This window comes from Spodoptera frugiperda, chromosome 5, assembly GCF_023101765.2.
Source record: "Spodoptera frugiperda isolate SF20-4 chromosome 5, AGI-APGP_CSIRO_Sfru_2.0, whole genome shotgun sequence".
NCBI classification, from domain to species: domain Eukaryota; kingdom Metazoa; phylum Arthropoda; class Insecta; order Lepidoptera; family Noctuidae; genus Spodoptera; species Spodoptera frugiperda.
The window spans coordinates 5,740,753-5,767,508 of NC_064216.1; the positions used below are offsets into that span (position 1 = coordinate 5,740,753).

The window sequence follows — 26,756 nt, forward strand, 5'->3', positions numbered from 1 at the left end:
TTTTAGACAGGATCCCGTCCTGTGGTCTTATTTGAGGTCCTTACAAAGGTTTCGGGCCAAACCCAAACTAGTAAGGTACACAAAATATACACTTGAATAAAGATACAAGTTATAAATAGAAAGGGAGTTATTAGAAGATTTTAAAATGGTACACCTTTAAGAAAAACATTAATCTTAGTCAATTTTACTACCAAATCTTACGTTATTATTCAATTATGTATAACACGAAACCTGTAAGGTTTCGTGTTATACAACAATGAATTGAAGTAACCCGAATCAGAACAAATGACGTCATTACCAAATCAGAAAAGACCAGACAACACGCATCACGCGTTGTAAACCCTTTTGATGCTCCCCAAAGAAAGGATTCGATTTACGTAATAAGAAAACTACTTAAAGTCCGGAAATAGAGTTTATATAAAGTAATAGAAGGGTGGACTCACTGAATGAATTTGATCGCAGTTGCGGGGGCACTGGCGGGCATAGCACGTCACTTCCAAGGCTGCTGACGCTGACAACGTCACGAAGTTCCCCGAGCGATGACGAACGCAGCGTAGGCAGCGAAAAGTTCACTTCTTTCGTCCTGTGAAAAAAATATTAGTAAAAACGACTGAATAAAATGCAGCCAAATATTAACGAGTGGAGTATAACAGCGTTTGTTATCAAAGGGTATTTTTATTAAAGTTAATTAAAATACGTTTCCATGTTGGCAGTTCAAAAGAGATAAAAGTTGCAAGCTTTGTAGTGAAAAATAAACACAAGTACGTTTCAAAATCACAACACGTTCAGTCCATTATACACGCCAGAGAATAGCTACCTATCCGATATTACAAAGTAATACCTATAGCTGAAAAGATTTTCTTTGGTAATAATTTTCGGCACTCTCAATAACAATTTTCTGATAGATGTGTAGGTAACAATAACCGAAATATTGAAACATAACCTCCATGCTTTAAGACCTAGAACTAGTATATGAAAGATAAAACAGCTATAACCATAAATAATAAAATTAATGTGTGGTATAAGATTTCATGATAATAATAAAGTTTAACGATACAAAATAATAAAAGCCTGCCTGTATCTATAAATGTTTTGGTAAATTGAGACGTATACAGCGTGTAACAATACCCATATACATCAAGAACCACTGAAGAATACAGGTTGAATAGAATCTCTACAAACAGCTCAAAATACGTTTAAAAAAAAATGGTACCAAATACTTGGTGTCGCATGGTCCTTGATTTTAAATCATACAAACGTACACTACAGGAGTCACTCGCTAATATTACGAAACATTTCTTCTGTAAATCTGATCGCCTAGTACCAGTATCTACCTAATTTTGATGTTCGGTTTCTGGAATTTTATGTATTGAAAAAATTGATAACTTCGTTCCATGAAAACATGAGTTTAAAAAACCCCGTATCGTTTGTTATGTTGTTTAGAAACCGTGCACTTGATATGTATACCACCTTTTTGTTACACCGTGTATATAAAAATAAAGGTGTATTAGTGGGAATACAAAATGGTTGTATAATGGCGGACGCCTTTTTTTTTTTTTTTTTTTTTTTTAGGGTGGAAAATCATCCAATGACTTCTCCCGCCTTGGGCGAGGCGAGAGGGAGTGTCAGACTCTTACTGACTAAAAACCACCCCGTTCCTACTCCTGCCCGTCGAGCCGGAGCCCCGGTAAACCCGCTAGGTAGTCCGCAGCTCCGGATTAGGCATCAGCCCTACTGGGCCCCATCTGTGGTGGTCTGATGGCTCTTTGAGGCGCGCGCAGAACGCGACGCGCCGCACGCACGGGTCTGGTTCTGGTCGGGCGGCGAGCTACCCTTGCTCGCCGTCCGCAGACCCGCACTTACGGTGGCCGGAGATCGTCGCGCGATCCCCGACGCCCGGAGTGTCTCTCGCGACGGCTGGGGCGTGAAGAGGTTCGTTCTCTCACGCGCCCCGCCTCCTCCTTAGCTAGCATGACTGCTTCGCAGAAGGAGGAGACGGCATCCCAGTCCCCCTCGCTCCGCACCATGGCTTGTATCAGTGCCGGACGCGAGAGGGCGCCGTCGCCGACCACATCCCTGAGGACACGGCGGTGCTCAGCCCACGCAGGGCAGACCGCAAGCGTATGTTCCACCGTGTCCTCCGGGCGGTCTTCGCAGTGATGACACCCGGGCGTTTCCTCCCGCCCAATCAGAAACAGGAACCTACCGAAGCTTCCATGTCCGGTAAGCACCTGCGTCAGGCGGTAGGTGAGGACGCCGTGGCGCCTCTCTAGCCACTCCTCAAAGAGGGGACTTACCGCTGCAATGACAGCGAGCCCAGCCCTCGGTTGCGACAGTCGCTGTTGCCATTCCGCCATGAGATCGCGCCGGAGCTCATCCCGCCACGCACTAATCTGGCGCGGCAGTGGAGTTTCGCCCCGGCGACGCGCGTCGGCGCGCAAACTAAAGACGCGCGCGAGCACCTTCGCCTCCAAATCCCACGGCGGGAGTCCGGCAAGGAGGTTAGCCGCCTCTCCGGAGATCGTGCGATATCCGCGGATCACCCGGATGGCCATGACCCTCTGCGACGTGAGCAGCGCCCGAGCTGGTCGCCGCATCAGGGTCGGCGCCCACACAGGGGCTCCGTAGAGGGCCATGGACCGCACGATCCCCGCGTACAACCTCCGGCAGGAGGCATTTGGCCCCCGAGGTTGGGCAGGAGCCGCTTAAGTGCAGCCCCCGTCCGTTCCAACTTAGGAGCCAAACGTCGGAAATGCTCCACGAAGTTCCATCGACTGTCGAGGACGAGTCCTAGGTACTTCATCGTCGTCTCGACGCCGATGGTAACCCCTCCTGCCGTTATTTGGGACCCATCCGGAGGTGGCGCGTTCCCGCGGCCATGAAAACACATGGCCTCGGACTTGTGGAGCGCCACCTCGAGTCCCAATTGCCGGATCCTATCAACAACTGTCGCAACCGCTCTCGCCATTAAGTTGGCCGCCGCCTGGTGCGACCTCCCGTGCGCTAGCACCAGCGTGTCGTCGGCGTAACAGACTACGCTGACGCCGTTCGGGAGGTCGGTGCGCAGCACCCAGTCGTAACCAATGTTCCACAGGAGCGGCCCCAAAACCGAACCCTGTGGAACACCGCGCGACATCTCTCGCCGGTTCCACTCACCTTGGTGACCGGGGTAGGTGACAAACCTATCCATCAGGTAGGCCTCGATAACACGACGGAGATAGGTAGGCACCCGGTGGTACCGGAGTGCCTCCAGTATGCAGCTCCAGGGTAGTGAGTTGAAAGCGTTGGCGATGTCCAGAGACACCGCCACGACGACCTTACCCCTGGACACTGCATTCCCCGTCGTGAGGTCTCTTACGCGCATGATGGCGTCCACCGTGGAGCGCCCTCTACGGAAGCCGAACTGGCCATCCGCGAGGTCCGGCCCAAGTCCAGACAGGTGCGCGACGAGGCGGTTCGAAATTATCCTTTCGAAGACTTTTCCCACCTCGTCGAGCAGCACAATGGGCCGGTACGCGGACGGAGAGTCCGCAGGGCGCCCCGGCTTCTTCACGAGGACCAGTTTTCCCGTCTTCCACTGAAGCGGGAACTGGCCCCTCTCCAAGCATGCGCTGTAGAGACCTATTAATCGAGGCCCGAGAGCCTCCGAGGCCAGGACCCACGCCTTGCCATGTAGGCCATCGGGTCCTGGGGCGGTGTTCTTGGCGCCCATCCGGCGCACCGCCGCTCTCAGTTCTGCCTCGGTCACCTCCGGAACGATGTCGTCGTCGTCGTCGCTGTGGCCCGCATTGGGCACCGCAGGGGGCGGAGTCATGGATGGAGGGGTGAAACCCCTCCGAAGTTGGGGGAACAAGGCGCCAATTACCTCCTCCACAACTTCTGGCCGGAGACTCTGAGTGAGCGGGGGAGCCCAGGTGCGGAGCTTATCACGCACCATCCGGTAGGGGCGCCCCCATGGATCTCTGTTCAGAGTCTCCAGCATCTCTCGGCGGGCTTCCTCCTTAGCCCGCCAAATTTCCGCTTTGAGGGCGGCCTTTGCCGCCTTGTACCCCTCGTACAACTCCGCCTCTCTGACCTCCGCATCTGAAGGACGGATACGGAGCCTGCGGTGCCTGGTGTACCGGCGTCGCGCAGCAACGCAAGCACTGCGCATAGCAGCTAACTCCTGCGACCACCAGTACACCTGGCGCTTGCGCTGACCTGGCCGGACCCGGGGCATCGCCACGTCACATATTTTGGACATGGCGTCCTGGAGCCATCTTGCTTCCTCGTCGATGTCGGCAGGCCTGTCCGGTGGTATCACCCAGGCCTGCACGATTGCGGCTTCCAGGAAAAGCTCCCGGTCCAGCTGTCTCAGCGCCCAACGCGGGCCATATGGGGCCTGTCTGGCTGGCGGGTTCGCGGCCTCGGTGGAGACGTCAAACCGGATGTACCGGTGGTCCGAGAACGTCTCCACCTCCTCCATAACGCGCCAGTCAACGACACGAGGTGACAGAGCAGGGCTGGCGAACGATATGTCCACCACCGATTCGCCCTGCATCCGCACGCACGTGGGGACAGAACCCCGGTTCAGGACGACTAGGCCTGTCTCCAGAGCCCAGTCTTCCACCATCCTACCCCGAACGTCAGTGAGCCGGGAACCCCAAGCCAAGTTTTTGGCATTGAAGTCCCCGAGGACAAGCACGGGGAGGGAACGGAACCCGACGACGACGGCGACCAACTCCCTCAGGGAGTTGTGGAACTCGGCGAGAGTTCGGTTCGGAGAGAAATACACGCCCACCACAGCGATCTCTCCGAACCGTGCTGCGACACAACCCCGGCCTCTCCGAGCATTCTCGAGAGTCGGGGTACCGGCGGCGGCCGACGAGATGATGGTCACCGAGCCGTCCAAGTCCGCAACCCAGTGATCCCTGGGCGGGACGAAATACGGCTCGGAGACCACAGCGACATTTATTGACCACTGCGCCATGCTCTGGAGTAGAAGGTCCTGAGCGGCGGCGCAGTGGTTGATATTCGCCTGGAGGAGGCGGAATGGAGTCATTACTGACAATCCATCACAACCTCCTCCCTGGCGGCATTACGGCCGGCGGAGACCGCGGCGGCGGTAGCAGTGGCGACTGCGGCGGCGGTGGCGGAAACGACGGGGGCGGCGGAGGGCCTACCCTTATCCCTGGGTTTGGTAGGGGGAGCAGGCCTTGCTCCCGACCCGGTGATTGGCCGGCTTGCCGGCCGCTGCACATGCGTCGCAGTGCAGCGGGGCGGTACACGTACCGGCCTTGTGACCGGGCTGACCGCAGCGGAAGCAGCGGTCGCTGCGGTCAACCTCCGAGGTGCATTTAACGCTCACGTGGTGGCCCACGTGGCAGCGGTAGCACCTCAGAGGCCGGACCTCGAGCAGCTTGACCTGCGCCGAGACCCACCCCACCAGGAGCCTTCTGCCCTCCTTAATCTTTTTGGCCGCTGTCACGGGGCAGCTTACCACCACCGTGCGCAGCCCCGAGTTGTCCGGACGGATGGTGCCTGCCTTGACCTGGTCAACAGGGCACCCTCCCGTCCTGGCGACAGCGGCCACCACTTCGTGCTCCGTCACGGAGTCGTCCAGACCCAATATACGCAAGTCAAGGCACTTGGTGGGCCTGGACACGCGAACCTCTTCCGCACCGAGACACGCCCTAATCCTTTCGGCTAGGGCGTCGGCGGATGAACCACTGGCCGCGCCGGGGACCTCAAGTAGACGGGCTCCTGTTGCCGTCACCTTCATTGAGAACCCGTCAGGGGCCCCGAACTCCGCGGGAGTCACCGCCCCCTTCAATTTGGCGAGAACGTCGCCATACGTTACACCCCTCTGGACTGCATCGGGCTGTAGCGTAATAACTACAGCCGCGGTCTTAGGGGCGAGAAGCAAGGCCGCAGCGCGCTTCTCCTTGCGCTGCTGCTGACGCCGCTGCCGCTGCGCTTTTTGCGGCGCTTCCTCGCCTCTTTGGCGACTCTCCTCGCCTCGCCAACTACTTGCCAGTCACCACTTGCCGGCAGGGTGGGCTCGCTTGTGACTGGGGCAGCTTGTTGAGCCGCTGCACCCCTCCTCCCTCTTCTGCGTCCGGTAGACGCATTTACCGCCTGCCCGCCAGCCGGAGCCTGCACCACTGGAGGAGCTGGGGCCCTTGTTGGGGGAGCCGCTCGTGGCCTTGCCACCGGTTGAGTATCGCGGCTAGTCCGACCAGAGGAGGTCGAGGGCCTGGCCGCAACGGCCGCGTATGACCTCGAGGTCGCTGAACTCGAGGCCGCTAGCGGGGGACGGAGGAGTTTGCTCTCCAGCACATTAAAACGTTGCTGGAAAGCAGCCATCTCCCTGCGAAGTAGCTCCACCAAATCAGGTTCCGCCGGAGGCTGAGGTTGACGTCCTCGGCAAACGGCAAGCTCAGCCTTAGTGGCCCGGAGCTCGGCCTCCAGCGCCGCATTGGAGGCAGACAAGCGCGACAGCTCCCGCCGCATGTCGGCCAGCTCCCGATGTACTTTTCCCGCCGAGGGAACCCTACATATATCGAAGGCCGCCGCCATAATTTCGGCCTCCACCGACTTCAGCTGAGCGGCTCCGGCAGGCTGGGATTTCTTTCCTGCTATCTGGCGAAGTCCCTCCCTGACAGCTTGACGAAGGGTCTCAGAGCCACGCTCACCATTCAAGCTCTCGGCATCCACAACCTCCATCACGGAGGAGTCCGAGTGGACGGCACTGATTAGAGCGCTACCCTCTGCGGCAGGGCGCTCAGCCGGCTTGGGTCGGACAGTACCTGCCAACCTCTTGCCCTTCCCCCTGCCTCCACCCCGCGCGGCCGTGGGGATTTTAGGGGGGGCCGGGGCCTCCTGCGCGTTGGAGGACGAGGACAATCCCCGACCCTCCTCCGTCCTGGGGCGCTTGAAAGCCGCCCTTGTCTGTCGCTGAGAGCTCACGCTCGCGGCAAACACTGATGAGGAGTCGGACTCCGAGTCCGACGCCTTCCAGCTTGGGACCCGTGTGTGGGACTTGCTGGACGAGTCCAGCGCCTCCCCACGGGTATCAGAGCCATTAAGGCTCTCTGCCACAACAACTGCAGGCGAGCTAAGCTCACCTGCCCTCTCCTCCTCTGGTGGTTTAATTGATTTTGTTTTCTTTCCCATACAGTTCCCACGAGTGTGGGGGAAATATTCAGTCCACCCAGGCAGTGCCCCCTGTACCTGGGTAAGTGTATATTTGTATCCCAACTAGAGGGTCCACCGGTCCCCTAGCTGGGGGTGCGCTCGAGACTGACACTACTCCTCAGCCACGCATACCCTCGCCGCGCACCAGAACTTGGTATTGGAGGAATTTTTTATAGAGGTTAACTTCCTCGCGGTCCGGGCGATCAAGCCAAGACCCTCGTCCCGTTCAGAGTCATAAAACATGACCATGACCTCTTCACGGATTACGATATCAACGGTTGCAGTCAGGAACAACTTGTGCCCCGATGCTGCTCGTTGGCAGGGTGAGTGCACAACGAGCACCGTCCTTGCCTCTCCGCCACGCTCTCTGCTAAGTCAGAGAGACGGGTGGAAAGACGCTCCCTCGGAGGCGCAGGCCATGTGTCAGCACAGAGCCTGCCGCCTTTGGAACCCATCTCGGGTCCTTCCGCTTCGTCCAGAAGTTCGCTACAGGCAATAGCCACTCCAACCCTATCACCCCCGTTAGGGGGACTATTACCTGTACCCAGGGTGCACCACGGGGAGGTCTTCTGGCACCGCACCCCAATGGCGGACGCCTGGATTCCCGCGTTTATTAACGGTCGCGCGGCGTATGTTACATGGAACGTTCTGGAACGTTTCATATTCATTAAGTTATTTATATTGTGGCTGTAGAAATGGTAATTATTTTGTTATTTATGATGTTAGTTTACTATAAAATGCTAACGAGAAACTGTTCGTGTTATGACTTTTTATGGGGATGGTGTTAAATAATGAATGAAGTATGAAAATTATAGAATAGAATGATTGCTAGAGATGGGCGAATTTAAGGGTAAATACTCAAAATTGATAAATACTCTAGTTCTACTAGTTCTGTAGTTTTCTTGTATGAATAGAGAAGAATAAGAACATCGTAGTATATACTTTTAGCGGAGGTAAGGTAAGCGAAATATTTGTGATACGTATTCAAAAAATATTCTGATTTGATTTCAATCCAATACTCCAAATAACAAATAGTAATAACAAGTAGTCATTTTATGTGGACGTGCTCTATTTCTTTTTACACAATTCACTGCAATTGAAATAAGAAGCAAACTTTATGAAGTGTAACCAGAGCATTGATTTTGTATACCGTATATACCTTGATGCACTTTCAAGTACGAAGTAAGGGTGATTTTTCATCAGAGATGTGCTACGCTACGTTGCTGTGGATGCGTTTAGCTTCCATCGATCATATTCATTGGTACACATTGCTTAGCACTGGTGGAAACGATATGGAAAGATGGGTGCTATAGATGTGTGTGTTCATCGCATACTCGAACTGCGCCTTTTCTTCGCACAGCTACTTTGCAGCGGTGTATCTTACTTGCGTTGCTACATAACTTAGTGTCAGAGGAAACGGTCATATAGTTTTACAGCTTAACAATAACTTCTTCGTAGCATAGCTACATAGCACATCTCTGGCGGAAAAGCACCCTTAATCTTTGCCCTAAAATCTTAAATACGCTGTTCGATGAAAGGTTAAATGGATTATCGCCTGACTGGCGCAAATTATTTTTTAATTCGCTATCAATTTCCTTAGTTACTAGCTTTGAATGAGGACACCGTAATTATCTATGTTAAGGGTTGGAATGAGCCTTGAAATTGTACGTTTGTTGCCACTTAATTATTAATGGAGATACTAAAGTTCAATACACGTAGTATATTTTTTTATCTAGTATAATAAATAAAAATGTTTTTTTCATTAAAGATAACCTTGCTTATTACTGGATATTTTGTTACATTTTAAAAGTATTCTTAGAGACAAAAATGAAAAATTAGGAATTCACTCATAAAAGTCGAAAGTAAAGTGTCTGTAGTGTATTTTAATATTCATTAAAAAGACGATTTAGGTTTCAAAGACTTCAGAACTCTTGGTACTTTGGTCTATGCATAAATATTTGATACCAATGTACGTTCTTTTTAACAAGGAATATGAAGCGCTGTTACAAACGTATCTCAGATTTTATACGATTTTTGACACTAATATTATCCAAATAGTTAAACTCACTCGAGTCGAAAGGACTAACCTAGATTCAGTATTTTATAGTCGGTTTTACAGCCACTGACTAACTACTGACTATAACAGAAACTGTCACAGTTGTAAAATTCGGTGTTCAAAGTATAGATTTTTTTTTTGGAATAGGATGAAAACGAGCAGACAGTTCACCTCATAGTAAGCGATTTGCGCCGCCTATGGACATCCGCACCAGAAGAATCACAGGTGCGTTAGCGGCGTTTTAAAAAGGCATACCTCTTTTCGTCCTCGTTTACTACCTCTACCTATACCTCTACCTACCTCGTTTCGAGAGAAGCACAGATGTAGTCTGAAAACCATCTATATGATAGAAATGGAAGTATTGTCGTGTAAGTTGATGGCGAAAAGACGCAGCAGGTATTAGACCATCATTAGATCATACTCTTTGGTATAAGCGATAGAAAATGCACAACCACAAAAGATTGTCACTGATAACTTAAAGCAATAAATGTAGGTACGATGTTTTAGAACAAAATAAGAACCTTCGATTACCAGATAGTACTAATATTAAAGTAAATCTATACTTCAATTCTTATGATATTTCTATATCACGATGTTAACTCAGTCTAACCGAATATCAGATCAACCGAGTTCAGTAATAAGGTAATAACATACAACCAGGTGTTACAATAACGATAGGTTTTATCACATAATATGACTGTCTGCTGTCTAGATATTAGATTTCCACATAATCTTGTTACGGTAGATATGTAAGGCATACATATATAAGTCGTGGAACTATATATTTCCCTTTTTTGAAGGTAATGTTGTGGTAGAATGACTTGCGACACGTGTTGGGTTTCGGGTGACATATTTGAGTGTTTAGGTAAGTATTGTTATGAAAAATACTTACGCTAATTTTCTAGGTAGTGAACATAGGCTGTCTAGGACGAAAATACAAATTATTTCTTTACGTATAGTGACATATTTCAAAAACCAAAAATTTGTTATTTTGTCTGTAAAAACAATCAAATAAAATGTTATTGGCACAAAGTAAGATATGTACAATTATCCTAATTTGTATGAAAAATATCTTTTACTGGAAATACTTTAAATAAATACAAAAGACAGTAAAAGTTATTTACGATTTCAATTCCTACATCTAAACTTTCATAACGAGATCTGGCTTGTGTTAAACGAATTACGTAATTATTACATTGTTGATAAAGTTTATTTTCAGTTCATGATACGAATACACATAAGATACATATGACTGGAAAATGTAACACCAATTAAAAGTTTTCGAGAAGTTTATTTATTAGGATTCCCTTTCATTAAGTACCTATGTAGGTATACCTATAAATAATATCAGAACAATTACTATGTATACATACCTGTTATTTGAATACGATCTCGAAGTTTTAGCTATATTTGTGTTAGCATTACAATCGCAGGTATTTGTACAGAGTTGTTGATCAAGCGTGGGTGTTAAGAGTGCTATGACGTCAGACTCCAGGTAGACTTGTTTTTTTTTTCAAATAAATCTGTCACAGGTGACTAGTACCTATTGTTTTTAAGTAAGGTGCTAAGAATCGCATAGAGCAATGAATTTTAGGCTATTCAACCTGAAATGTGAATTGACATGTATCTCACTAATAATTATTATGAATGTGAAAATTTGTTGCTTTGAATATTTTCATGTTCGTCAGTCAGTCATGATGAAATTTGGTATACAGACATGAGCTGTCTTGGGCGGTATAATACTTTTATCCCACGAGAACGCTAATATTAAATAAATTCTAGTAAAAAGACAGAAACATGTCCCTTCGTTTGTTAACATATTGCAAAGACGCAGTTCCTTTACTGAAATATGCGTCACACTCGACACACAAGTCAAAGACGTACGGTAGGTGAAATGTACTTCGTAATGAGGAAAAGACTTTGAAACATTGTTATTGTTTTCCTCCTGCTGAACAATACACTCTCATTAGTAACACCAAAACACGCAAATAATTTTCTTATTATTGAAATCCAATACCATTTCGTCTCGACTTTAATTCATCTAACATACACCAAAATAACTTTTGTTTACGATTTTTGTCTGTCTGTCTGACTGTTTATTTGTTCTCTGAAACGGCAAAACTGATATTGACAGGGTAGCTGATGTACTAAGGAGTTACTTAGGCTACTTTTATTAGTCACAAAGCTAGTCTAACATATAACGTGAATGAGCCTATTACTGTGTACTGGACATAATTCCAGGTTCCACACTATTATTAATGATTTTCTTTGAATATCCCTACATCCTACATCATTCACATCAAAGTAAAACAGCACTGTTTTTGACAAAAGAAACCATGATAAAAGTCCAAAAGAAATACTCCAAATATTTCTTTTTTTATATAAATAATAATGTAGAAACATATGAATAAACGTAAATAATACACATGAGAAAAATGACACGTGTTTTACTTAAAGGAATGCATATTTGAAGTTTGCCAAGCGTGAATTATTACATTAAACTTGAATGAAATAACTCGGGTCGTTGCTTACTAATTTATTCTTTGTGACAACAAAAAGAATATTTTATTTAGCTTGTAGTATGTTTTCTTCAATTCTTTTGTGGTGAGGACTCAAGGGCTGCGGTAAAGAGGTGGATGACTACATAAAAAAATTACAAAATTATCACAAAATAAGAGACGTACACTCCACAGTGGGTAGATATTACCTAAGTCGAAGAAGTAAAAAAGAAAATTAAGAAGATTATTAGTAATTAATGAAAAATGTATTCTAACTTGCTGTGGTTGCGTTTGGTTTCCACCAATTATACATACATAATCATACGCTACTATCGATACATCGCATACTCGAGCATCTTCCTCCTACAGGTAGGAACATAGCTTAGTATCAGTAGAAATGGTCACATACATAGTTTAACAGCTTACATCTTCGTAGCAGCTACATAGCAAATATCTGGTGAAAAACCACACTAAAAGACCTACTTCTTGACATAGCTATTGAAATTTTCACGGTGAATTCATAAACTATGCTTATTTGTATGCAAAACTGTGAGTAACGTATACTAAAACGCACTTCCTGATAGTGGTTGATTAAAATTCATATTCACTTAATTATTTGTACCTAATTAATCAAAGCCACTAACTTCATGACATTTTGTAATTAAGTACCGTTGACACGAAAGGACAAAAGTTTCGTCATGCAGAATATTTTGTTATTGAAATTATGTGATGGTATATTGTGGTGTTATTATTTTGTTCTTGTTATGTAAAATAGAAGAAACGATGAGAATCTTTATTTCAATTAATTAATTTCATCAATTGCCATCCTATCTAGTTCTAGATAGTTTTAGATAAAAAAAAAAATATCCTCCAATAGGAATAAGCAGTAACACCTACAACAAGGTAAAAATGTCACCTTTCTAAACTTTTTCCCTTTTTAATAATAAAAACGTCTTCAATTTCAATATGGTACTAAAATTGTTTTGCTGATCTATTATGGATGTGTTAAGATATTTTTAACACAAACAAAATAGATTTGATCTCAGATATCAGCGATTTATTTGTGGAAAATTTCTATCGATTGATGTTCCTTTGCAGATCGCCGGTATTTGTACCTAACTGCCTATTTTAACTACCCATTCTACTTGTATTTGATGTTTATTTTCTATATAATATCCAAATCAAACATAGACATACTACAAACAGGTGACTATGTGTTACAAAGGGTAGTAGGTAATTTAGAAATTTTACGATGAAGCTTTGAGTTAAAGCTGGCGAGTTTAATTTTGATTTTCATTTACACCATGAAAAGATGGAACGTCCTTTATCTACTGGTCTCAAAATAAACCTCCAAAGTCCACAAAGCATTAATCTTAGTCGGCTTTGCATTAATTAACATTAATTGTATCTTTTTAAACACCAACGTTGTAGGAAGATTTTATTCAAAAGTAATATTACTTTATCATTATTAAAATTACGAAATTTTGCGAATATTTTCTGACGCTGATACGCAAAGGTCTTGTCTAATTATCACTTTAAATGTCAACTGGTTTGCGGTAGCAATTGTAGGAGTATTTGTGAATCCTACGCATCTTGAACTCATTTGTAGGGGTTGAAAGTCTAACTAAAGTCTAATTGTTGAAATATTTAAGAATTAATGCTATAAATGTGGTCGAAATATTTTACAAGTACAAAAAGTCAGATAAAATTTATTTAATTCATTTCATATTTTAGGTTATGTAGATGGATGTGAAATATTATGTGTTTTATTACAAAAGCCTACTACATAAGGAAAAACAAGTTTCACTATCAAAAGGGTGCAACTGTAATGAGAAAACTTGTACCTGCAGTACCTAAATATAAAAACACAACTCAATTCGATTTTTATCTCCGATACGATTTAAGATCAAGGAAAAAGTATCTATCAATAAGGAAACAGTCGTTATTTACCTACCAAATAGTGTAAACAGTTTGAAATCACAATTTACTCAAATCAAGTTTCTGTGAATAATCGATAGCACTACACAGAAGCGCTGCCTGCGTAGAAAATCATTTGCATCGAAACCGAGTACGATGGAAGTCCATTGTCTATACCTCAACAATTCCATTGTCTGTCGATTCGGTCCAGTTGATTGACATTTTACAGTTTCGATTGTATATTGTTGGTTCCTAACTCGTTACCTTTGTTGTAACACTATTTTGAAGTAGAAAATTGAATATGTTTTTGAAAATATACGGCTTTTTGTTATTCGGATAAGAAATGTAGAAATAGTTTTTGGTTATGTCGAAAAATAAATTATTGTAGGTAAATAGAAATTATTGATTGCTTCATTTCTTTAGTGATTACGTCAAAAACAGTATGTATTCAAACTTGTTTATAATAATAAATATTTTTATATTTTTAAATGTTTTATTTATTGTTTTTTCTTTTTAATTTAATATTTAAAAATGTAGCAACCAAGTAAAAGAAATAAATGAATGATTTACAATAAATAAATATATGTATACTTATTGCAACCCAATCTCTATTGTTTCAGTCTTTATAACAGGGGCCTTAGTTTGATATTACAATTGTAAAAGCAAAGCAAAGTTATATGATAGTACTGTTCGAAAATTAATCAGTAAAAAACTATAATTTTATTGATATAACCTCTATTCTTTCCGTAAAACGAGAAGCACTAGCTATCAGTGCCAATCAATCATCAATGGACTCGTATCATTCCAAACCACGTGTGGGTTATCGAATGACAAAATCGCAATTGATAGCCAATCGACAGTGGACACCACAATTATGTGAGTTTTTATGATCATGATACTATTTTTCTATGTTTCAAAGACCAGAATTAGTATTTTTATTAGATACATCAGTGTTGAGCAAATACGACTTTCATAAAAAGTACTTTTTGATTACTCCTGATTGCTCTGTCCTTATTAATTTAGAGCAAGAGTGTCCTGATTGAACTGATATAAAGTCCTGAATAAGGATACTTAATACTTATAAAACAAGAATGGTCTAGGTCTAGTTTAAGGAGAAAATCTACATTGTACTTCTAAAACAATGAATCTAAAGTGAATCAAGTAGTTCACAAGACTTGTAATAATGGTATCATTAATTGTCTCTACTTTCAAAGAAAAACAGACTTTATTAATGTTCCGTTTAGTTTCAAACTCAAACTTCTTCTGGGAATCTCGTTATCTGATTTTGTAATCGGTTATTAATTAAATCGCTTAGTACTCAATTCTGAGAAATATTATTGAATAGAAGCTTATTTACAGAAAGGTATAAAAATTGTTTTGTATTCAATAATCGGATTGTATATTTCTCACTGTTTACAAAATACGAATTTTGTATATATTTAAAAATGTAATTTCAACATATTCTGCTATAGAAAGAAATGTTCCTTTGATATTTAGTTGATTATCGTGATCTCTCTGTGTTTGCTTAAATTAATTATGTCCGAGATTAAACCGTATTGTTTTTTTTAAGGTTGTTTCCTGCTTTAAAGGTCACAGCTTAAGATTCCCTTAATACTAACATAGGAACTTTTATTAATACTTGAATAAATAAGTTTTTACTTAGCAGTGACCAAGACCAGTTAAATGGACAAAATCAAAATAAAACCTTAGGACCCTCGCCCACGCGTCACAAGAGTAGAGTAGAGTCACGCGTCTACATCGATACAATTGTGAAGTGCACATAAAAGTAACACACGTTTGTAGCGTAACATTGATACAAAAAGTCACCGTAGGCGAAGGCTTTTATTCTAGTACTGTCAATGCTATGACAGCAAACATCTCTGTTGCCGACAAATCTACATAAACAATGAACCACATCCGACTTTGATGCCTCAGTCGACAGCTCCTTTCACAAGCAATCATTTCCTCCGAAGCATTGTCATTATTTTTTCTATTGTAAAGTATTCAATGAAAAATATGAGTCAAACGAATTAGTACTGTAATACAAAGCCCTAAAGTTTTGTTAACATTTTCAATTTCGTGTGAAAAGTTCGTTCAATCCACATTTATTTATTTTTTATATAAAAAGGTGTTGTTTATTTGGGATAAAACTCATGCCATAACAAAAGCTTTTGTTCTTAAAACCCAAATTTAATAATAATTGTTTTCGGAAACGATTATTGTGCGCTTAAAATAATATATTGTGGGTTTTCATTTTTACAGGAAGATTTTATTTTTGGATATGTTACTGTATTGTTTATCGAGGGGATAAAATAATATGGTTTTATGTTGAAACAGTAATAGTTTTCTTGTTGAAATGTTAAATAATAACAATCTGAAAATCTGACACCTACGTTTAGTTTTCTGAAAGTAACAGTATTTTTTTATTTTGGTTTTAGTTTTCTAAAGGTAATTTTTTTTTTTGGTTGTACGTTATACAGGGATTAAATAAGTGCCATTTTGTGTAATGTTATCATAATACTTACATATAGCACGGCGCGGAGATATCATGCGGTGGGTACACTAGGATCGGTGGGGATGGCACAGGGGAGGGGCTGTTCTTGCGTCTGCGCGCTACGAACACGCCCGCCATCACGATCAACAGTACTAACGCTGCGCTCGCGCCGCCCAACGCTACCAACACTGCTTCTGTTGACAAATTAAATTATATTGCCATTTAAAATTTATCTTTTTAAATTTTCTTTTTATTTTTGTAGATTAAAATGTAAACTTCATAATTAATAACAAAAGTCATGGATGGTATTAGTTGGCCAGTGTTTTGTTAATAAATTTATAACTAGTGATTCAATTCCAAACTTTTATATTAAACGTCACGTTTGACGGTAACTTCACCGTTAGACACCTTGAAAATTATTCAAGACAAAACAGTATTCAATAAAATAATGAATTTCTGAACTAAGTAAAACATAAATAATGCCTACAAAACACTTCAGAAGTTTGCTGAAAAAAGATTTATCGTGAGAAAATAAATTGAAATAACTTTTGTAATAAAAACAAATTCAGCGTTTTGTTTCTTACGAACTTATTATATGCCTGAAACATATTATTATTATTTACTGCCTCAGGATATTAAAGTATTTATTTACAACGCAATATAAGTATTTCTTATATTTCTTAAATAAAAGTAAACTGTAATTACTTATAAAAAAAACATGGTAATCTTCAAAACAATTGCTTTATATTTTCAGCTAAACAGTCAGTGGTATACATTTCACACGTAAAATTCAATTTGTGTAATAATGTATTACGAGAATAAAACTGTTACTATACGCCTGAAGCACGTACCTGTATTATGAGCAGATATTGTAATATATACATAGGCCATACGTTATTATGTATTGTAACAAAAGTTGTAAAGAAGGTATAATGGTGTAAAAAAGGTAATCACTGATTTTTTTTAAATCTAATCTAAGTCTCACTAAAACTCTAAAACCACTGGACCAATTTTGCAAATGTTGGTCTTTAATTATTTGTGGTAGTCCAGGGGAGGCTTAAAAGGTGAGAAAGTAAATTTTGCTCACTTCGTGCACCTACCATTAGTTTGTCTCTGCATCACCCAAAGGTTTTGCTGGTAGAAAATACCTACGGCATTAAGTCTACCTTGTGTACATATTTATGTGCATAAATAATTAAATAAAAGAAATTTTGAAGCGGTACTAAGTTTGCCGGGTCAACTAGTGACGGATAAAAATACGAATTCGAAATTGTAAGTTCACTAATGTTGCTCAGTTAATAAACTTATTTAATTAAATCATTTTCAACACGATTACTTCACAAGTTGTTTTAAGTACTGCTTCTCGCTACAAATTGTAGTAAAGTTTTGCTAGTTTGAAATAGAAGCGTTTTACACTTAAGTTTCTCTTAATTAACACTTTACTCTCGTATTACTTTTTTTTTTTTTATGAGACATGTCGGTAATCGAGCAGACGTATTACCTGATGGTAAGCAATCGCCGCCGCCCATGGACACTTGAAACACCAGAGGCTTTACAAGTGCGTTACCAGCTTTTTGGGAGTTAGGAATTTAAGGGTTGTTGTTCGGGAATGGGGATGGGGAAGATTGGGAAGGGGGGAATTGGGCCTCCGGTAACCTCACTCACACAACGAAACACAACGCAAGCGTTGTTTCACGTCGGTTTTCTGTGAGGCCGTGGTATCACTCCGGTCGAGCCGGCCCATTCGTGCCGAAGCATGGCTCTCCCACACTTGGAGTGACTGGAACTAGTGTTTACATAACTGTCACTTAGAGCAAGCTTGTATCTTAGAACTAGCATTATAAAATTTAATCAGGTTAAGTAAGTTTACTGTGATTTTCTGATCCAATATAATTAATACATTTTTCTAATTTAGATAATTCACAATAGTAATTATTTTTATTGTCTTCCTTTATTTACTACTTGGGCACATGTGATGACAATGATATAGAATTTAAATTAAAATCTTAATCTCAGTCTCTTTCTTTCATTCTTTATTCTGTTCAATTCTGTTCCATTTTTATGACAAAACGAAGTAAATAAAATCGAAAATATTGTAAGTATATGTCTTCCTCTATCCTCTCATATGTCTATCCTAACGTATTTTATATACAAAAATTGGTTGGCAAATTTCATCCATTTCGTCATTCGTAAACCTTTACTCACTCAAATCTCTTGAGACTTAGAACTGGCTTATTGAAGAGCAAAAAGACAGCAATAAAATGATAGATGCTTATTTTCTTTTTTCAATTCACGGGCTTTTGACATGAAGATTACAGAGTACGAAAGAAAATATGATATGGAACCATGAATAATTTTATGAGGCTCATTAAAGCAAGCATCGTGTTGTATATAACGTCCGTACATAAACACTGACAATGAAAAGGGCCTTAATAATGTCGTTAATGTTAGAAATAGACGCGCCACATAAAATGTTGTCAGAGTACTTAATTTTTATGTGAACATAAATTAGATATTTTGGGTGAACTAATTAAAAAAGCAATAAAGTTGATGAAGACATTGTTTTAAAATTGTGTTTTATTAATCACGGTGTAAGCCTTTGTAATTGGCTCATTGTTAATCTGGAACAAATTAAAGCAGGTCTAATTGTTTGATGTCTGCATTTCTCTCTTAAGTAACTGAAGAATTTACGGAAAGTTTTGTTCCACTAATTTATCCTTACTAAACGCTAAATTTGTTAAGTTACTTAACAAATTATTTTATATTCCTTAAACAAGTCAATTCAGAGAGCTTATACAAAAATATTATTATATCCGTGCAAAAGTATATATTGTTCACATTTGCATATTTAAACCAACATTTCTACTTCCCCAGTAATATAAACAGAAGATACCACTACATTATTCCAACTAAAACAGATCGCAATCTATTGTAAGAGGTGGCAATAAACTGAACAGTGATAAGTTACCGACACCCTTCAGGGCACTACCTAAATAGGCTTCACTTCGATTCGTCTGAGCCGATTTACGTCAAAAGATTTATTGAGAAAGATATTCTGTTTTCTTTTGACATAATTCGATCAATATTGTGTCACTAGATTAAATTATTAGGCCTTGGCGTTGTATACCTACTACGCCGTAGTACATTAGCTACGGCGTAGCCTTCTAGCTACGGCATAGGGATATCAGATAACCAATATTTTAGATAGAAATTGTCCATCTAAAAATTATTAGTAGCAGTATATTATATAATTTAAATTAAAACACGCTACTGAACTACCTACAATCATTGTTTTGTAAAACAGCAATATATTTTTGCAATTTCTGAATTTTTAAATCCGATTATTTTAAAATGTGTTCTCTCTGTATTCATATTTTATGTGATTGCACGTGTAGTCTTGCGGTTGATTGCACAGTGAAATATTGATAAAGAAAATATTTTAAAACAAACTAAAATAGATACTAAGGGGAACACGAGTTACACGTGTGTAAGGCATTACATCTTTTTATGATGATAAATATTTTTAGTTTAGCTGAGCACCGAAGCTATCTCATTCGTTTTTTACATCTTTCTATATATAAAAGTCAATTACTGTTTGCAAGTCTCGCTAAAATTCAAGATCATTCGATTCGATTTGGATAAATTTGGTCTTGAATGATTTGTGAAAGTTCAGGGAAGGTTTAAAAGGTGGGAACAAAAAAATGTTGGAGATGGTATGAAGTTTGCCAGGTCAGGTTTGCTAGTACTAACATAAAATTAAAGTAACAAACCTCTCAAATTCACAGCATTCGCGATTGAGAACTCTGAGACTGACGCAGAAGTCGGCGACTGCTCGAAGCTTGGCTTTGGAGGAGCGGTCTCGAGCTGACTGAGGCCTTCCACGTGGCGTGACGTCACTGGGTCCTCGTACTCCTGTGGCCGGTCATAGTAGTCAGCGTTCTGTTTCTCTCTTGGTTCCTCGATCTCGTCTGGATCGTAGTCCGAATCGTAATCTGTTAACAAAGGATGAGGAATTATTTTGCTATACTTTTAAACTCTTCAATTACACTAGCAATATAATAAAATGTTAGCTTTCATTCCTCTTGTAGAAGTATTTTCACTTGTGTAAACAAAACCTTCCCGTCCGCAATTAAATGCTCACGCCTGACTCAAACAAACAAACAAACAAACAAACTATTAGTATAGATAGTATATAGGTATTCAATTATATAAAGTCCATGCTTATTCCAATCAATGCACATGATTTAAGAAATATAATCCTTCCAAATTATCTACTGAATAAACCAAATCAAAGATATTTTTCTTTGAAAAAAAGTAGAAACGTGATCGAATCAAACTTCTAAAACGACTTTCAATTCAAGAAATCCTAATCAGTTTCTTTTTACTTTCGTTTGAAGTTTCTAGAAAGTTCTACGACAATCATTAGGCTATATTATATTACTGTATGAAGCTAAATCTACATTCAAGGATTTCAAGGTCAAACCTTCATTGAATAATTTTCATGACATATTCAGTGACCTTGATAGGTTTGACATTATTATGATTACTGGTCATTGTCAACGTACGACCAATTTATTTGAGTGTTACGTAATATTTAAATCGATACGAAGTTATCGCCCTCGATATGAGTAGTAACATAATAAATATCGTACCGTTCTATTAATTACCGTTTGTAATGATAACACTTATGGAAGCTTGCTATTGGAACTGTTTTACGCCAAAAGTACTGAATGAAGACAACAAAGAATAACACATGGAGATTGCTAGCAGAAGCTATTTTATTTATAAACTAATCTCAGAACAGAATATTCCCGAAATTCAAAATCAGTTCAAACACTTTGATAACATGTTGTACTTACAAAGATTAAATTATTATACATATCTGAATCTAAATTTACATTACCAAATTAAATGGTCTCTCATTACACAGAATTTCAATACAAACATAGACCAGCATACAATTTGTACAATCTCTTACACTCACGGAACTAACTACTAATCAGTGTACTCGGAAATTCACAAATTATACAAACGGGTCTCTTAATCAGATTAACGGAGGCATTGAGTTGAATTATATACAGGTACGACTAGTTGCTACTGCTAAATATTCTGTAATGGTTGCCAAATGTTCTCTGAACACACAATATGCATATATCCCACATCCCACTAAACGTTAGTTAAGTACGTTATATTTCCTTGTATGTATAACAACTAAAATGCCAACGCATGAAGTATTACCTACTATTTGTAATTTTTGCGATCACTGGTTTTCTTATTTAAATTTGATTTTGTGATTTGCTGAAATCAACCAATCAGTGAGTTAATTCTTATTCTAAACTTTACCATTTTAAATAAAGCCTTTGATCTGACTTTTGGCCTTAACTACCCGTAACGAATTAAAGTAGTTTGTTACATAAGAAGGACTGACAGCTTTATAGGCTTTCTGAAGCCCAGAGCTAATTCAAGATGTTGAGAATAGTTATACCTCCACCAACTGTAGAAAATCTAGACTCCAAAGTTTTCACAATATTAGACTTTGGTATCATTCGTAAAATAAATCTCTTAAGACTTACGACTAATCATGATTACTGTACCGATCGTGGCTTCAAACTAGTAGGACCCCTGAATATTGATGAGAAATCATGATAAACATAAAGGTAGGAGTTTAATAGTGGCAGTGTAGTTTCACCTGCATGCTTTGTCACAAATGGGCTGGTTGGGACGGAGTGAAAACACAGAAAACCAACGTGATACAGCTTTAGATTTCGTTGTGTAAGTGAGGTTACTGAAGGCCCAATTACCCTCATTTCCATCTTCCCAATCGCCGCTTACACAACGACCATTAAAATTTTAACCCAAAAAAGGTCGACAATGAACTTGTAACGCCTCTGGTGCTTCGGGTGTCCATCGGCGGCACCGATACCTTACCATCAGGCGATGGCTTATGATCCGTCTGCTCATTTACTGGCTTATCCCATAAAAAAATAAATCAAAATCTGCTAAAAACTGTGATACATTTTCCAGTCGTTATATTATCTTAATAAATCAAAGTTTCGCAAAAGGCCAATGGTTAACCAATTTCCGCCATTAACAAAATCCATTATCGGGGAGAAAACAAGGTCATTGATTACCTTACCCTTCATTAAATCAATGTCAGAACAGTCGGCTCAATACTAACGGAACATTGATTACATGAGTACATTGACCTCTGCATGTGTAATTGACTAATCAGACGGACAATCATTGATATTACATTACTGATATTGGTTGTAGATTAAGTAACAGCCTGTAGACCCATTGATGTACATAGGTAATTTGTTATGTAATCACTTTATTATGTAGCGTTTTGATTGTTTTCTGTGATTTGCGTCGTTATTTAATATGTAATGTAATCATGTTTTAAACGTAGAAAGTTATTCGATATTTTAAAGATGGAATCTTGTATAATGTTCTAGGTATTTATCATATCATGGAAATGACAGTCACTGTTGAACGTAGGCCACCTATGGCAGTCAAGGCAGTCAATGACTGCCAGATTGAGCGACTAGAAGCTACCTACTTCAAGAACTATCTGCGACCTTTCTTCCCACCTTGTAAGTTCACGTGATGTACCACAGGGCACAAGTCCAAACATAATAAAAGTCCTCAAATAAATTATATGCAGTACAGACAGAGTAAATTATGATAAAATAACATACCATACAATAATTACATATTTAAGTGACGCAAGCCAATAAATTATGACACATATTACGTTACAAGCTTGACAACACCAATTATTGTTATTATCTTTTATGAAACACCTCTATTTAATATAATTATACTCGACCTCGGTATACTTTATGGGTCTATGTATTATGAGAGGTCATATATTCAAGGGACATAGATTGTGAATTTTATTTGTAATCGGGGCTATGTTAAAAAAAAATTGGCTTTGACTGAGTATCTAAAGTTTCGTAGTTCAGAAAATATTAAAAATAATGTAAATGAAGAGACGGATCACTTGGTGGCAAGGGATCATGAACACCCGAAATACCAGAGGAGTTACAAGTGCGTTACTGGTCTTTTGGGGGAATTTAAGGATTGTTGGGGATTTGAGGATTCGGGACCTCCGATAACTTCACTCACATATTAAAACACAACCCAAGCATTGATTCACGTAGGTTTTCTGTGAGGCCGTGGTATCGTCGAGCCGGCCCATTGATAGAAGCATGACTGTTAAACATTTAAAATTTGGTCGTTGTAGACTTCGTCTTCATTGAAAAATATAGAATTTTTATAAATATTAAATATGAATTTTAAATATTACCAGCTAACTCATTAATATTCGATACAAAAAGGTCAAAGTTAAGGACCAATCATATCCGGCCAATATTCTAATTAGTTAATGAAAGTGATTAACTTTAACGAGTTTTATCAGATCATAGTGATACCTACCTGGGTTATTATTGTAGGTAACCTTTTAAAAATGTGATATCATCCTTTATAATAATCGGTGAGTCAACTTAGAAGACTAGTTTGTCGATTAAAAAAAAAGATAGCGCAAATTAATTAATATTTTTAATTTTTATAATATTTTTCTGCACAGAGATCATTAGAAGTAGGGCAGTGGGACGACCATGGCTAAAAATAAATAAATATCCGAAGCCAAAACAATAAAATAGATTTTCCGAATAAGGGATTGTTTTGACAGCTACGAATTTTGTAATGGTGGGCGATAAAAAGAAATAATTTTTAATTTATTGTGAAAATATTTGCAAAATAAACAATAGTTATTCGTAACTCAATAACAAAATGTTAATTGAAAATATGTCGCAGATCATGAAGTATTAAATTGAATCTAGCAAACCTTTTCAGCGTTAAATAAAATTATTTTCTTCTATAGCTGTGAGGGTAAAGTCAATTTTAATTTGGAAGTTAATTTATTAACAGGAAACCTCACGAACTGAAATACAGATTGAGGTCATTTCTTTTTTAGGAGTTTGGTCAAATAACATTTAAAATGCTTGTCTGGTTGTCGCTATCACGTATTTAATAATATATATTGCTATAATTGAGCGTAGTTTATCTAATACAAAATTAATCGTTCATATAATTTCTATAGAAAGTTTGGTGATATTTTTGACATAAATACATTTAGCACAGTATTAGCACCCATATATAGAATAAGTAAATAGGTTTCTTAAGGGTCGGTAAAGCGCATATAAAGCTTAAAGTATTGCAAGTGTTCATAGGCCACGATAACCACTTACTTACTTTGAGTTTCTGAATGACTTTACTATAATAAATTATGCCTTGTTAGATCCCATTTTATTAAGATTAATATGCGGTTAACAAAACTATCGTAGTCTAGGGATAACCCTAGGCACTTAATCTACAAAGTTTTCTTTAGATTATCTCAAGAAGATCCTAACCACGAGTAATGACCAATAAGGATAGAGCTGAAACGCCTTCACAAGAACATGTTCTCAAACTTAAAGTAGTTTTAAGAAAAATCCTAGAACAACTTTATATTAGTGTTTTAAGCCACTAGTGAAGTACTACGTCTTTATAAGTGCCGTCGTTTTTGGTGTTAGACAAATTTGTATAACCGACAACGCGAACGAATCCATGGGCGGTGCCTTAGACATAAATATTTACACTATCTAATGAAATTACTTATAACCTACAAACCTATTGAGCGAGTACATATTCATCCCAATATTCAGTATTAAACAAACATTCAACCAGACGTATACAATATACATGGCCTTCAAATAATCTTGTCTAAAATTATTATCATTTAATCCCTTTTGTGTACAACGTGACTATGGAAATGACGCGTAATTCCAGTTGTTAGAATGAAATTGTGACGTCACAAACTAGGACTTAATGAGACCTGTAGGCGATAACAGCCTGTTATTTGTTTAGTTATAGGTATGGTTGTATGTGTACTAGGGAAGGGGAATAGGGATGTAGACTATATTTTATTTATTTGTCGTTATTTTAAAAATACTATTTGCCCGTAAACGCTCAAAGTCTACTACTGGGCTTACCTTTGGGCCTCCTCTATAATCTACTCTGATAATCTAAGCACAATGTACGTATTAATATTCTAAGCAACAATGCAACGTCACGCCTTTTTTTCCCCGAAGGGGTAGGCAGAAGTGCACATTATGGCACGTAATGGCATTATACAGCGTACATCCACTTTACACCACTCGTGTTATAAGTCCCATGTAATATGGGGTGAGCCTGTTGCTACATACTGGGCACAATTCCAGACTCTACTACTGAGAAATTTTCAAAAGCCCAGTCATACGTTTGCCAGAAGAATCGGACCTGAGACCCCGAGTTCGGTATTCGTACTTGCAACCACTCGACCAACTATCTATGTGAAATATACAAAATTAAAGCATAACTAGTGTACAAACAACGACTCATTATAAACAATCTGAATTGGATGAAAGGGGAAACTGTCAAGTAATATAAGAGGACACGCGATACAAACTGTGACGTCATAGCGATTAAAGTGTAGGTGTACGTGAAATATTGCAAAGCATCCCCACTTCTCTTTCAATTTGTGATGACACATAGGTAAATATCAGATTTTATTCATTAAATCTGATATGATTGAAAACTTTTTGTTTAGTTTAGTTTTATTAAAAAAAACTTTGGTAGTTCACTTTAATTGAAAACTGATCCAATTATTAGAGCGTACTGGTGAAAAACTAGTATGAAAAGCTGGCAAAAATTGGTTGGGTTGATACTGATACTGATATTTTGAAACATCATTAGATTTTCTTCTCCTCTAATAAAATCTTCTGATTTATTTTGTTGCAGGATCATGACCCTGGGACGTGCCGGACTTCAGTGTTCTAGTGTTGTCATGGTTGTATCTACTGTAGACCGTGACTTACAAAAGTTGCAGCGGCTTCGGAGGTTGTGGTGGACTGGTCCCAAAAAATATGTATCTATTTTTTTATTTTTATAATAAATGTATAACTGTCGCAATATGTTATTTGGCAAAAAGTGTGTTAATTTGGATTCACTTTTCGAGATCACTAATCATTATTTTTTGTTATGTAAACAAAACCGTATATATAAAGATGAATAAAGATAAACAAACATAGACTACAGCCCTATTTAACGATTTCAGTTTCATTTGTAATTATGTAGGCGTGGTGGCGCGTACCAATGATGTAACGACCGATGTCCGAGTGCGCACTTCATTTTGTTAGTAATTACTACCTAACCTATTGCAACATACACATAAAACTGCTGTTTATTTGCAGCTTTAGGCTAGACAAATTACTACGAGTAGCCGTAAATATTGAGATCATTTTTTTATCGAATAGGATTCAAACGAGCAAACGAGTCACCTGATGGTAAGCGATCAGTGTCGCCCATGGACACCCGCTACACCAAAGGAGTCATAGGTGCGTTGCCGGCCTTTTTAAAAAGAAGTATGCTCTTTTCTTCAAGGTTTGAAGGTCGTATCGGTTCGGAAATACTGCCGACGACATAATCATAATCTCTGGTTCACTCTTCAGATTTAGCAAAAGATTTTTAGGCCGATATACGAACAGACGGATCACCTGATGGTCACACCAAGTAACACAACGCTAGCTTTGTT

The 26,756-nt window shown here is 39.9% G+C and overlaps 1 protein-coding gene across 2 annotated transcripts in view; it reads right to left on the minus strand.

The window, feature by feature from the left end:
• The window catches only part of LOC118272274 (synaptotagmin-15-like), a 103,742-nt gene that overhangs the window by 42,829 nt on the left and 34,157 nt on the right, over positions 1-26,756 (minus strand). For both annotated transcript variants that reach the window (XM_035588671.2, XM_035588672.2), the window contains exons 3-5: positions 19,912-20,133; positions 16,173-16,335; positions 444-583 (exon numbers count right to left, since the gene is read on the minus strand). In XM_035588671.2, the coding sequence (XP_035444564.1) occupies positions 444-583; positions 16,173-16,335; positions 19,912-20,133 (525 nt within the window). The remainder of the gene's footprint in view (positions 1-443; positions 584-16,172; positions 16,336-19,911; positions 20,134-26,756) is intronic.